Source organism: Papaver somniferum, chromosome 8 (assembly GCF_003573695.1).
Source record: "Papaver somniferum cultivar HN1 chromosome 8, ASM357369v1, whole genome shotgun sequence".
NCBI classification, from domain to species: Eukaryota; Viridiplantae; Streptophyta; class Magnoliopsida; order Ranunculales; family Papaveraceae; genus Papaver; species Papaver somniferum.
This window is the reverse complement of record NC_039365.1, coordinates 28,561,861-28,579,587: the sequence shown is the minus strand read 5'-3', so window position 1 is coordinate 28,579,587 and position 17,727 is coordinate 28,561,861. Positions and strand designations below refer to the sequence as shown.

The 17,727-nt window shown below is 34.8% G+C and overlaps 1 protein-coding gene across 1 annotated transcript; it reads right to left on the bottom strand.

The window, feature by feature from the left end:
- Nucleotides 1-33: 33 nt before the first annotated feature.
- LOC113304680 (F-box/kelch-repeat protein At3g06240-like) lies at nucleotides 34-2,410 on the bottom strand. The gene is made up of 2 exons (XM_026553819.1): nucleotides 2,152-2,410; nucleotides 34-1,875 (listed from the first exon to the last, which is right to left on the bottom strand). The coding sequence occupies exon 2, from the start codon at nucleotides 1,184-1,186 to the stop codon at nucleotides 296-298; it is 891 nt and encodes a 296-aa protein (XP_026409604.1). The 5' UTR covers nucleotides 1,187-1,875; nucleotides 2,152-2,410; the 3' UTR covers nucleotides 34-295.
- Between the last annotated feature and the right edge of the window lie 15,317 nt (nucleotides 2,411-17,727).

Below are 17,727 nucleotides of genomic sequence, written 5' to 3'. Positions count from 1 at the left end.
GTTATTTAGACAGAGATGACCTACACCAAAACATGAGAAATCTGTTACAAAAATATAAATAATCAGCAACAAAAGGTTGGCCAACTCAGCCTACTATCATTCCAAATTCTTTAGTCACTGATGAAAGAACCATGAGGCATCAGTTGCACTTTAAAGGCACGTGAAAATGCAAAACTACAGTTACAAAGTGAAATTAACAACACCTAATTAAATATGAAAAGTAATGCCCACGCAGGGGCCATTGGCAACTCCCTAGCAAGGGAGGCAATTTATCAAAGCACGAAATTAGTCATAACTAGCCTTGTTGCTGCTTTTGAACAGGAGAAAGGCTTTCAATCATTGTGAAAAAGCCATAGTCTATGGGGGGGCTTGTAGCAAGACTATTCGGCAATGAGAAGCTCTCACGAGGAGTCATCATCATTGCAGGAAGACCAAGGATTTTAACCTTCTTGAATGTCCTCATCTTTCTGTCATAGTGATATAAAGATATGAAATGTCGTGGCGCATCATAAGTTCCTTTCGCTTTAAATATGATTATGTCTGTACCTGGAATTTGTTGAACACTTTGATATAGATTGGTTCCATCCCAATCGGAAGGCATCGATATAATCTCTTCAATCCATTTTCCATTATCTTTATCATCCTTGAATATCCACAAGTTTACCTCAAAGTCATCCAGTTTATGTAATACAGAGATGCCTCCATCCACTTCTAATAATTTGAAAGTATATGCACGGAAAGATTTAGGGAGTGAAATCTCTCTGAACTTCTCACTTCCCACATCAAAGGCAACTAAGCTTTCATAATTTGCAAACCCAGACTGAAAATAACCACCTTTCATCCAATATATTGAACCATTAACACTAACAGATGATCCTCTGATTACAGCGTTGACGCCGTAATCAGCCTTTCTCCATGTATTGTCTTCACCTACAGTTGAAACTTCGCAATTAATGATTTCACCGTCGACGCCGATTTTCGCCTTAGGAATCCTCCACGCACGAACTACTTTGTGCTTCTTAGTGGAAGGATCAAATCCAAATCCATAAGTTGCAAACATGCGATCTCTAACTCCAGGCGATCTTTGGATAGAAGGTGATATTTCTCCGGTGCTAGGGTTATAGATGCGGGTACTATCCTTCAGTGAGTCGACGAGACAGAACAAACCATTTGAAGATATAAGCATATCCTCGCGCGTAAAAGTCGTTAAACTAAGAATGGCTAACTGATCCTCTTCAGATGAACCTTCCACTGAGAAAAACTTGGTTTTTTTTTTGGGTACGGTTGACAGTTCTGATAATAAGTGATGGGTGAGTTTCTGATTGGATACGATGTGATTCAACAAATTGTGGCGATCGAATCAAAGATAGCCAACGTTTACATACAAGCTTACATGATCAGACAAGTGACCTCGCTGGAACTCTGCTTAATATCTCACACAGAATGTTGGACATCAAAATTTTCCAGACTAGGTAATTTTAAGAATTGATCAATTACAGCACATCTCTTCAACCTCTTCATCTTCCTCTTCTTGGTTTTTTATTTTGATGATCTTAACGCCAATATCAGGGATATATATAGGCCTATGTACACATAGTTACAGTTTCCTAATCTAATCCAACTTTACTTGCCAAAACCTACCCTTTTCTAATTAAACTCAAACTCCCTAAACTAAAACCTACACCCAGAATTTTATGAATCTCATTAACCCACCAGTATCTATCAACACATAAATATATAATTATATCATAACTCACCAATTCAGAAAAGATATCAATGTAATTCGCCAATGACGAATTCAGTTTCTGTCTTTCTCCTGTTCTTCTGCTACTGCCGTCTTCTCGTCCACACATTCAATTAGATATTGTTGTAGCGCTGCAATAGGAGAAACAAAAGTCTATCGGAAAGCTTGAAATCTTAAAACTGTAAGCATCAAACTAAAATCTAGGTCGTTCTAAATACTGTTTATCAGAAAACTCAAAAAGCCAAATTGGTAATACAACTGTGAGTAAATAAAACCCAATTGAGCCAAAGTTCTATAGAATCCCTAACTAAATTAACCGAATTGCATTTCTAAATTTCCAAAAACCAGCAATCGGATTTTGATTAAAGAAAAGTAAGGAATGAAATTGAAAAATGAACCAGATGTACCAGTAAGCTTGACTGTGATTATAAAATACGGGACATCGAAATATTAATCAGATTTGAGCTCAGGAATAAAGATTTGTGCCGGTTTCCACAACCTCCTGTTACACTCATGCTTTCTTCCCTGTTTCTGAGTACGCATATAAGAAAAAAATGCAATGCTTCAAAAACAAAAATAACAAAATTGCAACTTAAGAAGCCTTCGGTTTGGGCTATAAGTCCCAACCCAGTAGAATTACACTTTAATACCTCTACGACTTTTTTTTAGAAATCTATAAGGTAGTTTACCAAAATAAAATAAAATAATAATCTATAAGGTATGGATGGCTCGACCAAACAAAACCTTGCTAATAGAGATTATCCTGACAAAACAGAAAACTAGTCTACAACTAGCCCTGGAAATCCAAAGACATCTGCATTATTGGAGTAATGATAAAACAAGAGCTCACTCTAACTTATCTGGGCACAGGGAACATTCCAGGATAGGTTGGAGAGTACCTAGCACTTCACAATATAAAATTTGATGCACCATGGATATCCAAAGATAGACCAGCAGGTTATGCTATAATTCTGCGTCATGACAAAGTACTTTCGAGCAAGTACAAGCAGGGCCCTTCACGGTGTCATCTCCTGAAGCGGCAGAGGCAATAGGATTTCTTCAAGCAACTAAATGGGAAAGAGAGCAAGGCATTTCCAGTTTCAGCATAGAAGGGGTTTGTAAAATTCCCTTTGGTTACTTGAGTGGGTAACCTTCCTTTATATTGTGGCAAAATCAAACTATTACTGATGCAGTGAAGTAGGAGATTAGTTTTTTTCCTATTTTTCTAGGTTTTTTCTTTGTTCCAAGAACAGCCAACAATTTAGCTGACCTTCTCGCAAAGGAAGCTAGGACTTTCCAAGGCACTTGTAGTTGGGGTAGTACTCCACCTTTTTGTATTACTGAAGCTTTGGAAGTATAAAAATCAAATGTCAGGCACTCACCAGCCGTTTTGACATTCGACGGCTCCACTCCACCAGATGTAAGGGTTGCTAACCCCCTAGGTTAGCTCTTTTAAATGAATTATTAACTTACAAAAAAAATTAACCTAAGCAGCCTTCAAAAACGATTTTCACCTGGGATAAAATCAAAAGTCAAGCCCGTACTCAATCGAAACCGGTTAAGCCCAAAATGAAAGACGACAATGGGTATGCGCTACTAGTGACATTGTTCGTAATATTAAATCTACTAAACTCATATGACGTAGTCTTTAGTCTCGTAAAGATAGAATGGTAAATGTTGTGAATGATTAGGATGATTCAATATTCATATACCTCTGTGTCGATGAATTTTTTCAAACGTCTTCATTTGATCTTCAATTTTCGAGTGGTATTTAGTGATGTTTGGTATTTAGTGGTATTTAGTCCTAAGTCTGAGACTTGACTTTAGTACACTGGAAATCAAGATATAATTTTGTGCAACTAACACTGTCAACAAGCTTGAGATATCAAAACTTACGAGTTCAACCGAGCGGTGCTCTAACAATTCTTTCTAAAATTCTTGATCAAAATTACATTAGTTTTTCTTATCAGGAATCAATTGAACTAAAACAATTGAACCTTATTTCGTTAAGAAAAAAAAATCAAAATTGATTAAGTTTTTATTAACAGGAAAAGGATTAACCAGAAATAATCGTTACCTGACTTCGATATGTCAAACTAAGATCATAATCGATCTAGTTACATACCCGGAAAGAGATTATTAAAAATTTCTTTCCTCGGTTTCCACAACCATCCACCCCACAAAGATATGACGTTTAAGCGTCAGTTCGAAATAGAACCTTCCCTTATTGTTTTGTATTTCTTGCAAAACAAAAGAATAACAAAAACATTGTTAGAGAACTTCTCAGTCAAACTCGCAAGCATTGCTATGTCAATCTTGTTTGTCAAGTTTAGTTGTCAAAACTATAAGTCTTGATTTCTAGTCTACTTACAGCTATGTCTCGGACTAGGATAGAATGTGTAGAGATTTAGACTTCACGGCATTTATCGATTGAAGACAGAGAAGTACTAAGGGGAGTTTGTGGAACTTCATCAACAAAAGGTATGTGCAGACTGAAACTCATCTGTCACTCAGAAGTCTATTTCTACTTTATCTCCTATTGAGACAAAAGTTGTATAGCTATATATACTTTAATTTATATACATTTTATATTTCGAGCTGAGTTTAACTCGCTTACATATTTCTCGAAATATGTGCTCATAAGCTTTCGCTTTACCCAAGTTCTTCTTATATTCTTGATGAAAGTCAAAAGATGATCATATGAAAATCACCTGGTAACATCTTATATGATTTGTGTGAGACAGTCATTTGATGTAGAATCAGAATGTTTTGTATTGATCATTCAATCACTTGAAGATTACTTTGAAGCTAATAGTTTATGTGAGACAGTTATTACCGTCTACTAAGAATGTTTCAATGGTTGAAATGAGAGTTTAAAATGATTAACCATGATCGCATCTAAGCACAGTATGCGTACTTGCATATGTGTATTCCAAGTTCAGGAATCTAGTATGCATACCTGTATGCGTACTGGTAAAGTCAGTTGAAGTCCGGGAACTATAGTGTGTGTACCGTTGGCATATTATATTCAATTGAGTTCTGATGCGTACGACAGTACTCATACCCATTTCATATTGGCGAACACGGTCCAAGTCCGGCAACTTAGGTATGCGTACCCGTTTGCATTCTTGAGTGGGTTAAGTTCTAAAATTGGCTTAGCCATAAACAATTACATTTATATAATAAGGAATGCAATCTTTTGCAAACCGTCGCTACAATGTTCATGAATTGATTCTAGCGAATCAAACCGATATTGCTTCAATTGTGTCTTGTATACTTCTATGATAATTTAAACAATTGAACAACTCTATAACTAGTTTCATTTGATTCACTTAAACTAGTTGTGTTAAGATGAATAAGGATAATATGAAAGTGTTCATACGGCTAAATTCGGTTAAATATTGTTGAGCCAACTAGGTGTACACGTTTAGGTACAGTTACTCATATCTAAATGAAGGTACATTTCATTTGTGTGTAACAAGCTAAGTCAATCTAACGGTGAATATTGAATGCTTTGTTACCAAGGTAACATTGATTGAAAACCCTGATTTAAAGACTATATAAGGGAGAAATCTAGCAACTGAAACCTAATCCCCACACCTCTTATGTGATACTAGTTGCGACTAGAGTCGATTCTCCTTTAACCTACATATGTGTATTCCAAGTCCGGGAATCTAGTATGCATACTCGTATGCGTACTGGTAAAGTCAGTTGAAGTTCGGGAACTATAATATGCATACCCGTTTGCTTACTATATTCAACTGATTTCGGATGTGTACGACAATATGCGTACCCGCTTGCATACTGGCGAACACAGTCCATGTCCGGCAACTTAGGTATGCATACCCGTTTGCATACTTGAGTGGGTTAAGTTCTAAAATCGGCCCAGTCATGAACAACCAATCATTTAAAAACCGTGACTATAATGTTCATGAATTAATTCGAGCAAATCAAGCCGATTTTTCTTCAATTGTGTCTTGTATAGTTCTATGAGAATATAAAAAATTGAACAACTCTGTAACTAATTACATTTGAGTCACTTGAACTGGTTGTGTTAAGATAAATAAGGTTGATATGAAAGTTTCATATGGCTAACTTCGGTTACCTATTGTTGAGACAACTGTGTGTAACAAGCTAAGTCAATCTAACGGTTGGAAGATATTATCTTGAATCTAATCAGGTTTTCATCTAACGGTGAATATTAAATGCTTTGTTACCAAGGTAACACTGATTGCAAATCCTAATTTGAAGACTATATAGGGGAGAACTCTAGCAACTAGGAAACCTAATCCACACACCACTTGTGTGATAGTAGTTGCGAGTAGAGTCGATTCTCATTTAACCTAGGTTTTTCCTAAAACCCTCATAGGTTAACGACTTGGAGACTTCATTGGGACTGTGAAGCCAGACCCAACTATTTTCTCTGTAGTTGCGTGTTCTGATATTACTTTGTTCTATCATATTGAGTATTATCTTCTCTAAGATTTTCTCAAGATTTAATCTCTGATAGGTAAGATAAAAAGTAGACACAAATATCTTCGTCGCATCGTTTGTGATTCCACACTATCTTGTTCCGCTATTATACCGTTAAGATAATTGTGAGGTGATTGATATCACTTGGATGTTATTCGGGAATATAAGTCTGGGTTATCAATTGGTTCTTGTGCACCTTGATTTATCAAAAGATGGAACAAAACTCATAGGTATTTCTGTAGGAGAACGATTTATCTATTCAATAGACTTTTTTGTGTGAGACATATTTGTTTATCAAATCTTCGACTTTGGGTCATATCAACTCTTAGTTTTGGGTGAGATCAGCTAAGGGAATAAAGTGTGTGGAATCCGGCGTGGTTTTAGAGACTTATGGAACGTGATTGTACCTTAGTCAGTGTGAGATTGGTTAGGGCTCAACTACATTCCAGTCCGAAGTTAACTGGTAGTAAGCTAGTGTCTGTAGCGGCTTAATACAGTATGGTGTTCAAATATGGAATAGGTCCCGGAGTTTTTTATGCATTTTTCGGTTTCCTCGTTAACAAAATTTCTGGTGTCTGTGTTATTTCTTTTCCGCATTGTATTTTCTATATAATTGAAATATCACATGTTGTGTGCAAGTTCAATCAGTTTATGAATCTGAACTTTGGGTTGTTGATTGAATTTATTGATACTTGGATACTGGTTTTTGATACCTTCCAAGTTGTTTCTTATATTATTCAAGCTCACGGATTTCTATCTGTTCGAGTTGCTAATTAAATTAAGGAACATCGATATAACTCTTGGATATACTTTTCTAGAGATTGAGTATGACTGTCTAGTTGATTCTCTTGAAAGTATATTGGAGTTTGTCCATATAGATTGCTAAATTAAATATTGGGTGTGGTTGTTAGACCCCGCTTTTTCAATTGGTATCAGAGCAGGCAAACACGTTTAAGACCTCATAAGTCTGTGTTTGTAGCAATCTGACTCTATGGACATTAGTGTTATCTCTGACAACGCATCACCAGTTCAGAAATATTTTGACCTGGTTCAAAGCCGTGTTTCTCCTGAAAAATCTCTCAAGTCTTATCCATTGTCTGAAACTGTGTATAACTGGGAAACACGCCTAGATGAACAGTTGGATGATCTTTCTGATGAAAGTGATTCAGATGAGGGACAATATTTTAATGAGAAAGTCTCACAATACATCAATATTTTTGACCTTCTCATAAAGAAAAAGAAGTCAACATCCTGCTTGGCTGAGTTTCTCACTCCTCTCTGTCTAGAAAACAGGAAATTGAGGAAACTCTTTAAGGGATACGACTGTGGTTATAATCTTTTACAATCTTTTCTTAAAGATCGTGAAGAAGATGTGCGTTCAAAAAATTCTGAATGTGATAATCTTCGTCGAAATATCTTTTTTTTTTTGAAAGAAAGACTTGCAGAAACTGAAGCAAGATATGACTCTCAACAAAAATGTTTCAATGATATAGAAAACTGTTTTCTCACCAGAGAAAATCAATTGGAGGTTGATCTCTCTGCAGCTCTTAATAAGGTTAAATCACTGGAAGAGAATTTGAAAAGATTCAATGCTAGCTCTACAAAATTATCCACTATGCTGGGAGCATGTAAAGAACATCGTGATACATGCACGTGATATGGGATATAAAGGAATAGACGCTCCTAGTTCTGGTATGATCAATTTTGTATGTGCTAGTGGCAATTTTCAAAGTGAAAATTTCACTAGTATTAAAAGTAAAAATCAAAGATTGTCAACCTTCAAATACAGATCAATTGAGAACAGTCAAAAACATTCCATTCAATTATTATTATTGCGGAAACAAAGGTCACCCTGAAAAGAGATTTCGTTTTCGGTTACGGAACGAAAACTTCATAACATTCTTGTATGGATGTCTAAAGAAGTAATCAAACTTGCTTCTCAGTGTGTTAGTATTAAAATAACTTTTAACAATCAAGAGAAGTGCTGTGATGGGCCAATTCTTGGTTGTAAATATAACACAAAATCTGTATACAATCATAAAGAGAATGATGTTATACGGTCGACTGATTATTCAGAAAGATCCGTGAAGACAAAAAAAAATCGAAGAAACAAAAATCTTCAAACTCTTCTCTTTTCACTAAAGAAAGTCTTGAATACACTCACATCAATAATCGTTTCAGAACTCAAGACCACCACCAATAGGCTCAAGCGCAGTATTAAGAATGCGAGAAAAGCAGCTGCATCGAGTAATACTAGTCCTTCTCGTATTAATTCTCTTGAGAAATCTTGTAACGTTTCTGATATCAGTCAAGAAAGAAAAAAGGAAAATATCAATACCCTTTATGAGCTACATGCTCTTCAAATTACAACTTAATTACCTTCTTATGTGTGTCCTCTTTGAGACCATGTGAGGATACACATAATTCTCAAGAAGATGGTTTCTTCTTGACAAGTGGTCTGAGTTGTATTTTTTTGGTTTGATGTTAAGTTTGATCATCTTACTGTTGATCCCTGCTCCATTTAAATATTACACTATGTAATATAAGTGATCAATAACTCTTGAGAAAACTTCTCCTTGTTGTTGATCCTTCCTAATAACAGTTGATCTGTTGATTATCAACAATTATCTTGTGTTCTTTCTGAGCCAAGATTCTCTGTCACATGTTTAGAAATTATCTTTGATTCCTATCAAAACATCCTTCTAAAATAGGCTTCATTGGCCTCTTGGCTTTGAATTTGGTTCACAACCACGAGCGTATGTGCACCCGACTCATTACCGAACGTAAAGGAGTAACCCTAGGGCTTTCCTATGGAAATCTCATATATATATATATATATCATGATCTTCTTTTCTGATATATACTCATTATGTAACGTCAAAGATTTCTTATGTGGGATTTTGGTGTGCACAATGGAGGGATGCCAAAAGGAAGACATTGTTGAAGGCGGCAAAGTTATTGAGTTTCATGAAAATCCTCTCTACATAACCTGCTTTCATGCAGTTGATCATGAAAACGATCTTCCAGTTCAGATGTCATCTCAATTGGTTGGGAATCTTCTTAGAGATTTTGAGGTTGTTCGTGGTCAACTTGAAATTGCAATAAAGAATCTTGTTTTTCTGAAATCTGAACTGAAGATGGCAATTGATGAACTTGCTTGTGTTCATTCCATGTTGATGATTATGTCTAGAGTTGTTATTTATTTTGTTTAGGAAACTTCTTATGAGAATTTATTCTTGTGATTTAAGAAGGATAACTTGGGTGGGAATAGCAAATATTGTGACTACACATAGCTATTGCCAACGTTTTTCATTTTGCAATGCTTTTAGATTTATTTATTTAAATTTTAAGTTATTTGGAAGATGATTTTGCAGTATTAATCTTTATTGGTTTTATATGTTGCAAAACTGTTATGGGATATATGTGTGTTTACGTCCGTGAACTATGATTATCCTACATATGCTCAAACGTTAAGTCTATTAAATGTCTTTACGCAAATATTGATGGATATAGAATGAACTTTTGACGACAGCTATGGTATCATTATGAAAATATTGACGAAAAATAGAATGAATCTTTGAATATTTCGCAGTATTGATCTTTCCCTGATCCACTTCTATGTGAAAGTACTGTGTGGATCCGTAAGTTTTCTTATGTTGAGTATTTCCAATTAAATTAATCATGGGTTCACTTGTGGTTAATTTAATTGAGATTTTTGGATAGAAATTCATGTCTCATGTATTTTGTTAATATACAAATAAATCCTTCTTTTCTTGTAAAAGTAAGGTCTCTCTTGTTGTTCTTTTGTGAATGACATTTTATGGGGGAGAGTTCTTAATTGAACTTGTGCTTAATTGCCAAATCTTTGTGGGGAGTGCGGTTGTGGAATATTGTAGGAATTATCTTGTATCTTTATAAAATCCTTGACGAATACATTAAGTTTCGACTATGTGAAATCATTTCAACAAAGTTGATATGTTCTTTTTTAGTCATGAAGTATCTCTATGAGAATTTCATTATGATCTCGCTAGTTTTCGTACATTTGCCAATTTATATTGACAAATAGGGGAAGAATTATTTTGTAGTTCACACTATATATACATATGGTTTACGAATCATTATGTAAGGGGGGAGTGGTTTTCATTGTGAGATGAAGTATTGACTAAGGGGGAGTGATACATATCACCATAATATTGTTGTCAAAGTTTTGATACAATTGAACTTTGATGTTGCATAATAATACTATGACATTGTATAACAATGATTGAGAGAAACTGTTTTCTCATTGTTATGTCTACGGATCCTCAACAACTATGATGCTGAGTTGAACACATTCAGAATCACTGGAGTACTTGGAAGTGACGAAGATTTCGAGTAATGTTGAAGAACCAAGGAAATTAAGTATTTGGATGAGAAGCTACAAAGTTTATTTATTTTGTAATCCATTTGCATTGATAGTTTTGTCACTAAAATTGACAAAGAGGGAGATTGTTAGAGCACTGATCAGTCAAACTCGCAAGCGTTGCTATCTCAAGCTTGGTTGTCTCGTTTAGATTTCAAAATTATAAGTCTTGATTTCTAGTATACTTATAACTATGTTTCAGACTAGGATAGAATGTGTAGTTAAGTTTTATACTTCATGGCGTTCATCGATTGAAGACGAAGAACTACTAAGGGGATCTTGTGGAACTTTATCAACAAAAGGTATGTGGAGACTGAAACTCATCTATCACTCAGAAGTCTATTTCTGCTCTATATCCTATTGAGATAAAAGTCGTATAGCTATATAGACTTTAATTTATACACATTTGATACTTCGAGCTGAGTTTAACTCGCTTACATATTTCTCGAAATATGTGTTGGTAAGCTTTCGCTTTATCCAAGTTCATCTTATATTATTGACGAAAGTCAAAAGATGATCATGTGAAAATCACCTGGTAACATCTTATATGATTTGTGTGAGACAATCATTTGATGTAGACTCAGAATGTTTCGTATTGATCATTCGATCACTTGAAAATTGCTTTGAAGCTAATATTTTGTGTGAGACAGCTATTCCCGTCTTTTAAGAATGCTTTAATGGTTGAAATTGGAGTTTAGAACGATTAACCATGATTGGATATAAGCACAGTATGCGTACTTACATATGTGTATTCCAAGTCCGGGAATCTAGTATGCATACTCGTATGCGTACTGGTAAAGTCAGTTGAAGTCCGGGAACTATAATATGCATACCCGTTTGCTTACTATATTCAACTGATTTCGGATGTGTACGACAATATGCGTACCCGCTTGCATACTGGCGAACACAGTCCATGTCCAGCAACTTAGGTATGCATACCCGTTTGCATACTTGAGTGGGTTAAGTTCTAAAATCGGCTCAGTCATGAACAATCAATCATTTACAAACCGTGACTATAATGTTCATGAATTAATTTGAGCAAACCAAGCCGATTTTTCTTCAATTGTGTCTTGTATACTTCCATGAGAATATAAAAATTGAACAACTCTGTAACTAATTACATTTGAGTCACTTGAACTGGTTGTGTTAAGATGAATAAGGTTGATATGAAAGTTTCATATGGATAACTTTGGTTACCTATTGTTGAGACAACTGTGTGTAACAAGCTAAGTCAATCTAACGGTTGGAAGATATTATCTTGAATCTAATCAGGTTTTCATCTAACGGTGAATATTAAATGCTTTGTTACCAAGCTAACACTGATTGCAAATCCTAATTTGAAGACTATATAGGGGAGAACTCTAGCAACTAGGAAACCTAATCCACACACCACTTGTGTGATAGTAGTTGCGAGTAGAGTCGATTCTCATTTAACCTAGGTTTTTCCTAAAACCCTCATAGGTTAACGACTTGGAGACTTCATTGGGACTGTGAATCCAGACCCAACTATTTTCTCTGTAGTTGCGTGTTCTGATATTACTTTGTTCTATCATATTGAGTACTATCTTCTCTAAGATTTTCTCAAGATTTAATCTCTGATAGGTAAGATAAAAAGTAGTCACCAACATCTTCGTCGCATCGTTTGTGATTCCACACTATCTTGTTCCGCTATTATACCGTTAAGATAATTGTGAGGTGATTGATATCACTTGGATGTTATTCGGGAATATAAGTCTGGGTTATCAATTGGTTCTTGTGCACCTTGATTTATCAAAAGACGGAACAAAACTCATAGGTATTTCTGTAGGAGAACGATTTATCTATTCAATAGACTTTTTTGTGCGGGACATATTTGTTTATAAAATCTTTGACTTTGGGTCGTATCAACTCTTAGTTTTGGGTGAGATCAGCTAAGGGAATAAAGTGCGTGGAATCCGGCGTGGTTTTAGAGACTTATGGAAAGTGACTGTACCTTAGTCAGTGTGAGATTTGTTAGGGCTCAACTACATTCCAGTCCGAAGTTAACTGGTAGTAAGCTAGTGTCTGTAGCGGCTTAATACAGTATGGTGTTCAAATCTGGAATAGGTCCCGGAGTTTTTTATGCATTTTTCGGTTTCCTCGTTAACAAAATTTCTGGTGTCTGTGTTATTTCTTTTCCGCATTATATTTTCTATATAATTGAAATATCACATGTTGTGCGCAAGTTCAATCAGTTTATGAATCTGAACTTTGGGTTGTTGATTGAATTTATTGATACTTGGATACTGGTTTTTGATACCTTCCAAGTTGTTTCTTATATTAATCAAGCTCACGGATTTCTATCTGTTCGATTTTCTAATTAAATTAAGGAACATCGATATAACTCTTGGATATACTTTTCTAAAGATTGAGTATGACTGTCTAGTTGATTCTCTTGAAAGTATATTGGAGTTTGTCCATATAGATTGCTAAATTAAATATTGGGTGTGGTTGTTAGACCCCTCTTTTTCAATTGGTATCAGAGCAGGCAAACACGTTTAAGACCTCATAAGTCTATGTTTGTAGCAATCTGACTCTATGGACATTAGTGTTATCTCTGACAACGCATCACCAGTTCAGAAATATTTTGACCTGGTTCAAAGCCGTGTTTCTCCTGAAAAATCTCTCAAGTCTTATCCATTGTCCGAAACTGTGTATAACTGGGAAACACGCCTAGATGAATAGTTGGATGATATTTCTGATGAAAGTGATTCAGATGAGGGACAATATTTTAATGAGAAAGTCTCACAATACATCAAGATTTTTGACCTTCTCATAAAGAAAAAGAAGTCAACATCCTGCTTGGCTGAGTTTAACCTATAAGGGAGAAATCTAGCAACTGAAACCTAATCCCCGCACCTCTTATGTGATACTAGTTGCGACTAGAGTCGATTCTCCTTTAACCTACATATGTGTATTCCAAGTCCGGGAATCTAGTATGCATACTCGTATGCGTACTGGTAAAGTCAGTTGAAGTTCGGGAACTATAATATGCATACCCGTTTGCTTACTATATTCAACTGATTTCGGATGTGTACGACAATATGCGTACCCGCTTGCATACTGGCGAACACAGTCCATGTCCGGCAACTTAGGTATGCGTACCCGTTTGCATACTTGAGTGGGTTAAGTTCTAAAATCGGCTCAGTCATGAACAATTAATCATTTACAAACCGTGACTATAATGTTCATGAATTAATTCGAGCAAATCAAGCCGATTTTTCTTCAATTGTCTCTTGTATACTTCTATGAGAATATAAAAAATTGAACAACTTTGTAACTAATTACATTTGAGTCACTTGAACTGGTTGTGTTAAGATGAATAAGGTTGATATGAAAGTTTCATTTGGCTAACTTCGGTTACCTATTGTTGAGACAACTGTGTGTAACAAGCTAAGTCAATCTAACGGTTGGAAGATATTATCTTGAATCTAATCAGGTTTTCATCTAACGGTGAATATTAAATGCTTTGTTACCAAGGTAACACTGATTGCAAATCCTAATTTGAAGACTATATAGGGGAGAACTCTAGAAACTAGGAAACCTAATCCACACACCTCTTGTGTGATAGTAGTTGCGACTAGAGTCGATTCTCATTTAACCTAGGTTTTTCCTAAAACCCTCATAGGTTAACGACTTGACGAGTTCATTGGGATTGTGAAGCCAGACCCAACTATTTTCTCTGTAGTTGCGTGTTCTGATCTTACTTTGTTCTATCGTATTGAGTACTATCTTATCTAAAATTTTCTCGATAACCTCTGATAGGTAAGATAAAAAGTAGTCACAAACATCTTCATCTCATCGTTTGTGATTCCACAATACCTTGTTCCGCTGCCATATGGTCAAGATCATTGTGACGTGATTGATATTACTTGGATGTTCTTCGGGAATATAAGTCAGGTTTATCAATTGGTTCCTGTGCACCTTGATTTATCAAAAAACGGAACAAAACTCATAGGTATTTATGTGGGAGAACGATTTATCTATTCAATAGACTTTTCTGTGTGACAGATTTTTTTTATCAAGTCTTCGACTTTGGGTCGTAGCAACTCTTAGTTGTGGGTGAGATCAGTATGGTGTTGAAATATGGACTAGGTCCCGGGATTTTTTATGCATTTTCGGTTTCCTCGTTAACAAAATTTCTGGTGTCTGTGTTATTTCTTTTCCGCGTTATATTTTCTATAAAATTGAAATATCACAGGTTGTGGGTAAGTCAATCAGTTTGTGAATCCGACCTTTGGGTTGTTGATTGAATTGATTGACACTTGGATATTGGTTTTTGATATCGTCCAAGTTTTTTCTTATATTAATCAAGCTTACGGATTTCTATCTATTCGATTTGCTGATTACATTAAGAAACAGAGATATAACACTTGGATTTACTTTTCTAAAGATTGAGTCTGACTTTCTAGTTGATTCTCTTGAAAGTATATTGGAGTTTGTCCGTATAGATTGCTAAACGAAATATTGGGTGTGGTTGTTAGACCCCCGCTTTTTCATTCCTAATATAGGCTGTAACCGGTTACACCTTCCTCCACAAAGTAGCTTGTGACCTGTTACACCTTACTTACCGAAGTATCTTGTGACCGGTTACACCTGGCTTCCCAAAGATAGCTTGTGATCGATTACAACTAACTTGCTAATTCATCTTGTGACCGGTTATACCTTGGTTCCCAAAGTAACTTGTGACCAGTTACAACTTGCATTCCAATATAGCTTGTGATCAGTTATACCTTGAATTCAAAAGTTACTTGTGATCGATTCCAACTAGCTATATGTCATATGCCATGACTGATTATACCTCAAGTCTCAAAAAGGTTAAGATAGATTCTACCATAGTCATCTTCCATTGGTCATCCAAAATATATTCAATGAATAACAAATACAATAATGATTTTCCTTTCTATTATGAAAACAAGTTCATACATCTACTTACTTAAACTAATGTAAAGATACATAGTTTTCTAGGATGAAATCACATAAATAATGCACACATAATCAAATAACTATATACAATAGATTATGTCGATGTTGTATTACAAAGTTCCAAAAGATAAGCGTTTATACTTTGTAATATTTTTCCTTGATACTTTGATCATACTATTATGACCATGTCTCACCACTAGAGTATTATATACAATATATACAGCTTCGAATGTTATGTTTTCAATATAACACGACTTGAAAGGTATGCTAGGAATGGAAACAAGTTCAAGTAAATATTAATAACCTCAAGTGGAAGGATGATGTCGTTGTTGTAGTCGTTACTTCTACTCATTCTTCAGGTCTTCGAAGTAATACTTGTATGTCTCAACATTCCTAGACTCTCTAGTCTAACCGAAACGAAATTGACTTCCTATTTAATCAAGTGACTCTAGATGAGTTTTGATACTAAAATATGACAACCAAACTTGACATACCAACGCTTGGTGGGTTCAACCGACATGTGCTATAACACATTTGTATAATCGATTAGAGTATTACAGAGAAATGAAAATGCTAGGGTTTGTGAGTATTATTAGATCTATTAATGGAAGAAAGGGAAGATTCTTATTAGCTCAATCAGAAAGATTTTTGTTTGAAAGAGAAATTGAGCATGGACTTGCTAAGTTTTTTAGGCAGAAACAATCCTTTCGTATTCCACTATTATTTTTTAAAAGACAAGCAAATCAAGGAAGTAACGAAAGAAAGGATTATCTGTAACCTAGATGTATATATGGGTTCCATTTAAACTAAATAATTTAATTCCGCTAGGTTGTTTATGGAGATAAGGATAAATGTGGAAGTTGTATTATTTTATATCTCTTAGGTACGGTGATCAAGAAATTTTTATTACCAATGAAAATTGTGAAATCCTAAACAGAGTACTAATTTTTTAATAGCTCTTAAGTTATATACTAGGATAGAAGTTAAAAATACCCATATTAAAATTGATGATGTCGACCCCCTTGTTGTGGTATGAAAGCCTAAAAATAGGAACGCCGACGAACGATAAGTAAGTAACTGATAAAGATGTCGTAGATTTATTGATTTTTCTGAAAGGAAAACAACAAGAATTAAGAAGTCATGACAAAGTTATTAAAACAGAAACATAAGCACTGTGGTTTGATATTAGGGTAATGTTTAAAAGAATATGTGAATTTGTTCACTGTTTCCACTAGATCGTCCATCCATGTCATAAAGGTATGCTAATAAGACGGGTTACTAATAAACACTAGAAGCATATTAACATATTATGTAATAATGACATTCAACATGAGATTTTCACTCTTCGAAAAATATTTTCTAATAATACCAATTAACTACTTTATCAACTACAATTCTAACCTAATTTCACTCAAAAACTTGATAACTACAGGACTACAATTAGCTGATTCTCATACTGTAAAACCCTATAATATTTTATTCTTTATTTTATATCTATTATTATCGCCTTTCAACTCGTTATAAGAAGAGTGAAATGAAAAATATCATACAATCATTGAAACCATATATATGAATTTATACTTTTAACCATGAGATACATAAGGAAAAGTTTTACGATTTTAGTTGTATTTCGCAAATCACATGTATGATACATGTGGTATATATGGCATAACATACTGGTATAGGACATCAAAAACAATAAATGAGATTAGTAACACAAGGAGAATCCACACCTTTAGGTAACTAATAACGCACTCCAATCTAGGAGCTACGATGACTCTAATCCAAGAGTTAATAAAAAATAATGGTTTATAACCAATACATTGAGTCAATGAAATTAATATGATAAACGAGAAAAAATTGTTTCTATAAAAACAACCCTTTAGTACTTATGTGTTTGGATACCTCCCATATCACAAACATGTTATAGACCCATTTTCCCTGAATTTTAATACAAATATGTGAAAAAATTAATTATGTAACTTATTGATAGACACATTTTTGTGTCTAATTTGTCCTCAATGTTCTGTATTGTTGGTACTCGATTTCGTACTTATTATGGTGTTTTATGTGTTTGTAGGTATTTTTGGGAAATAAACATTTTTGGAAAATTCGGCTCGAAAAGTTGCTCGGGGCACCCCCGAAAAAGTACTAAAGGCACCCT

Excerpts from the sequence above, each read along its gene's own strand:
- LOC113304680 (XM_026553819.1), bottom strand. The coding sequence starts at position 1,186 with ATGCTTATATCTTCAAATGGTTTGTTCTGTCTCGTCGACTCACTGAAG.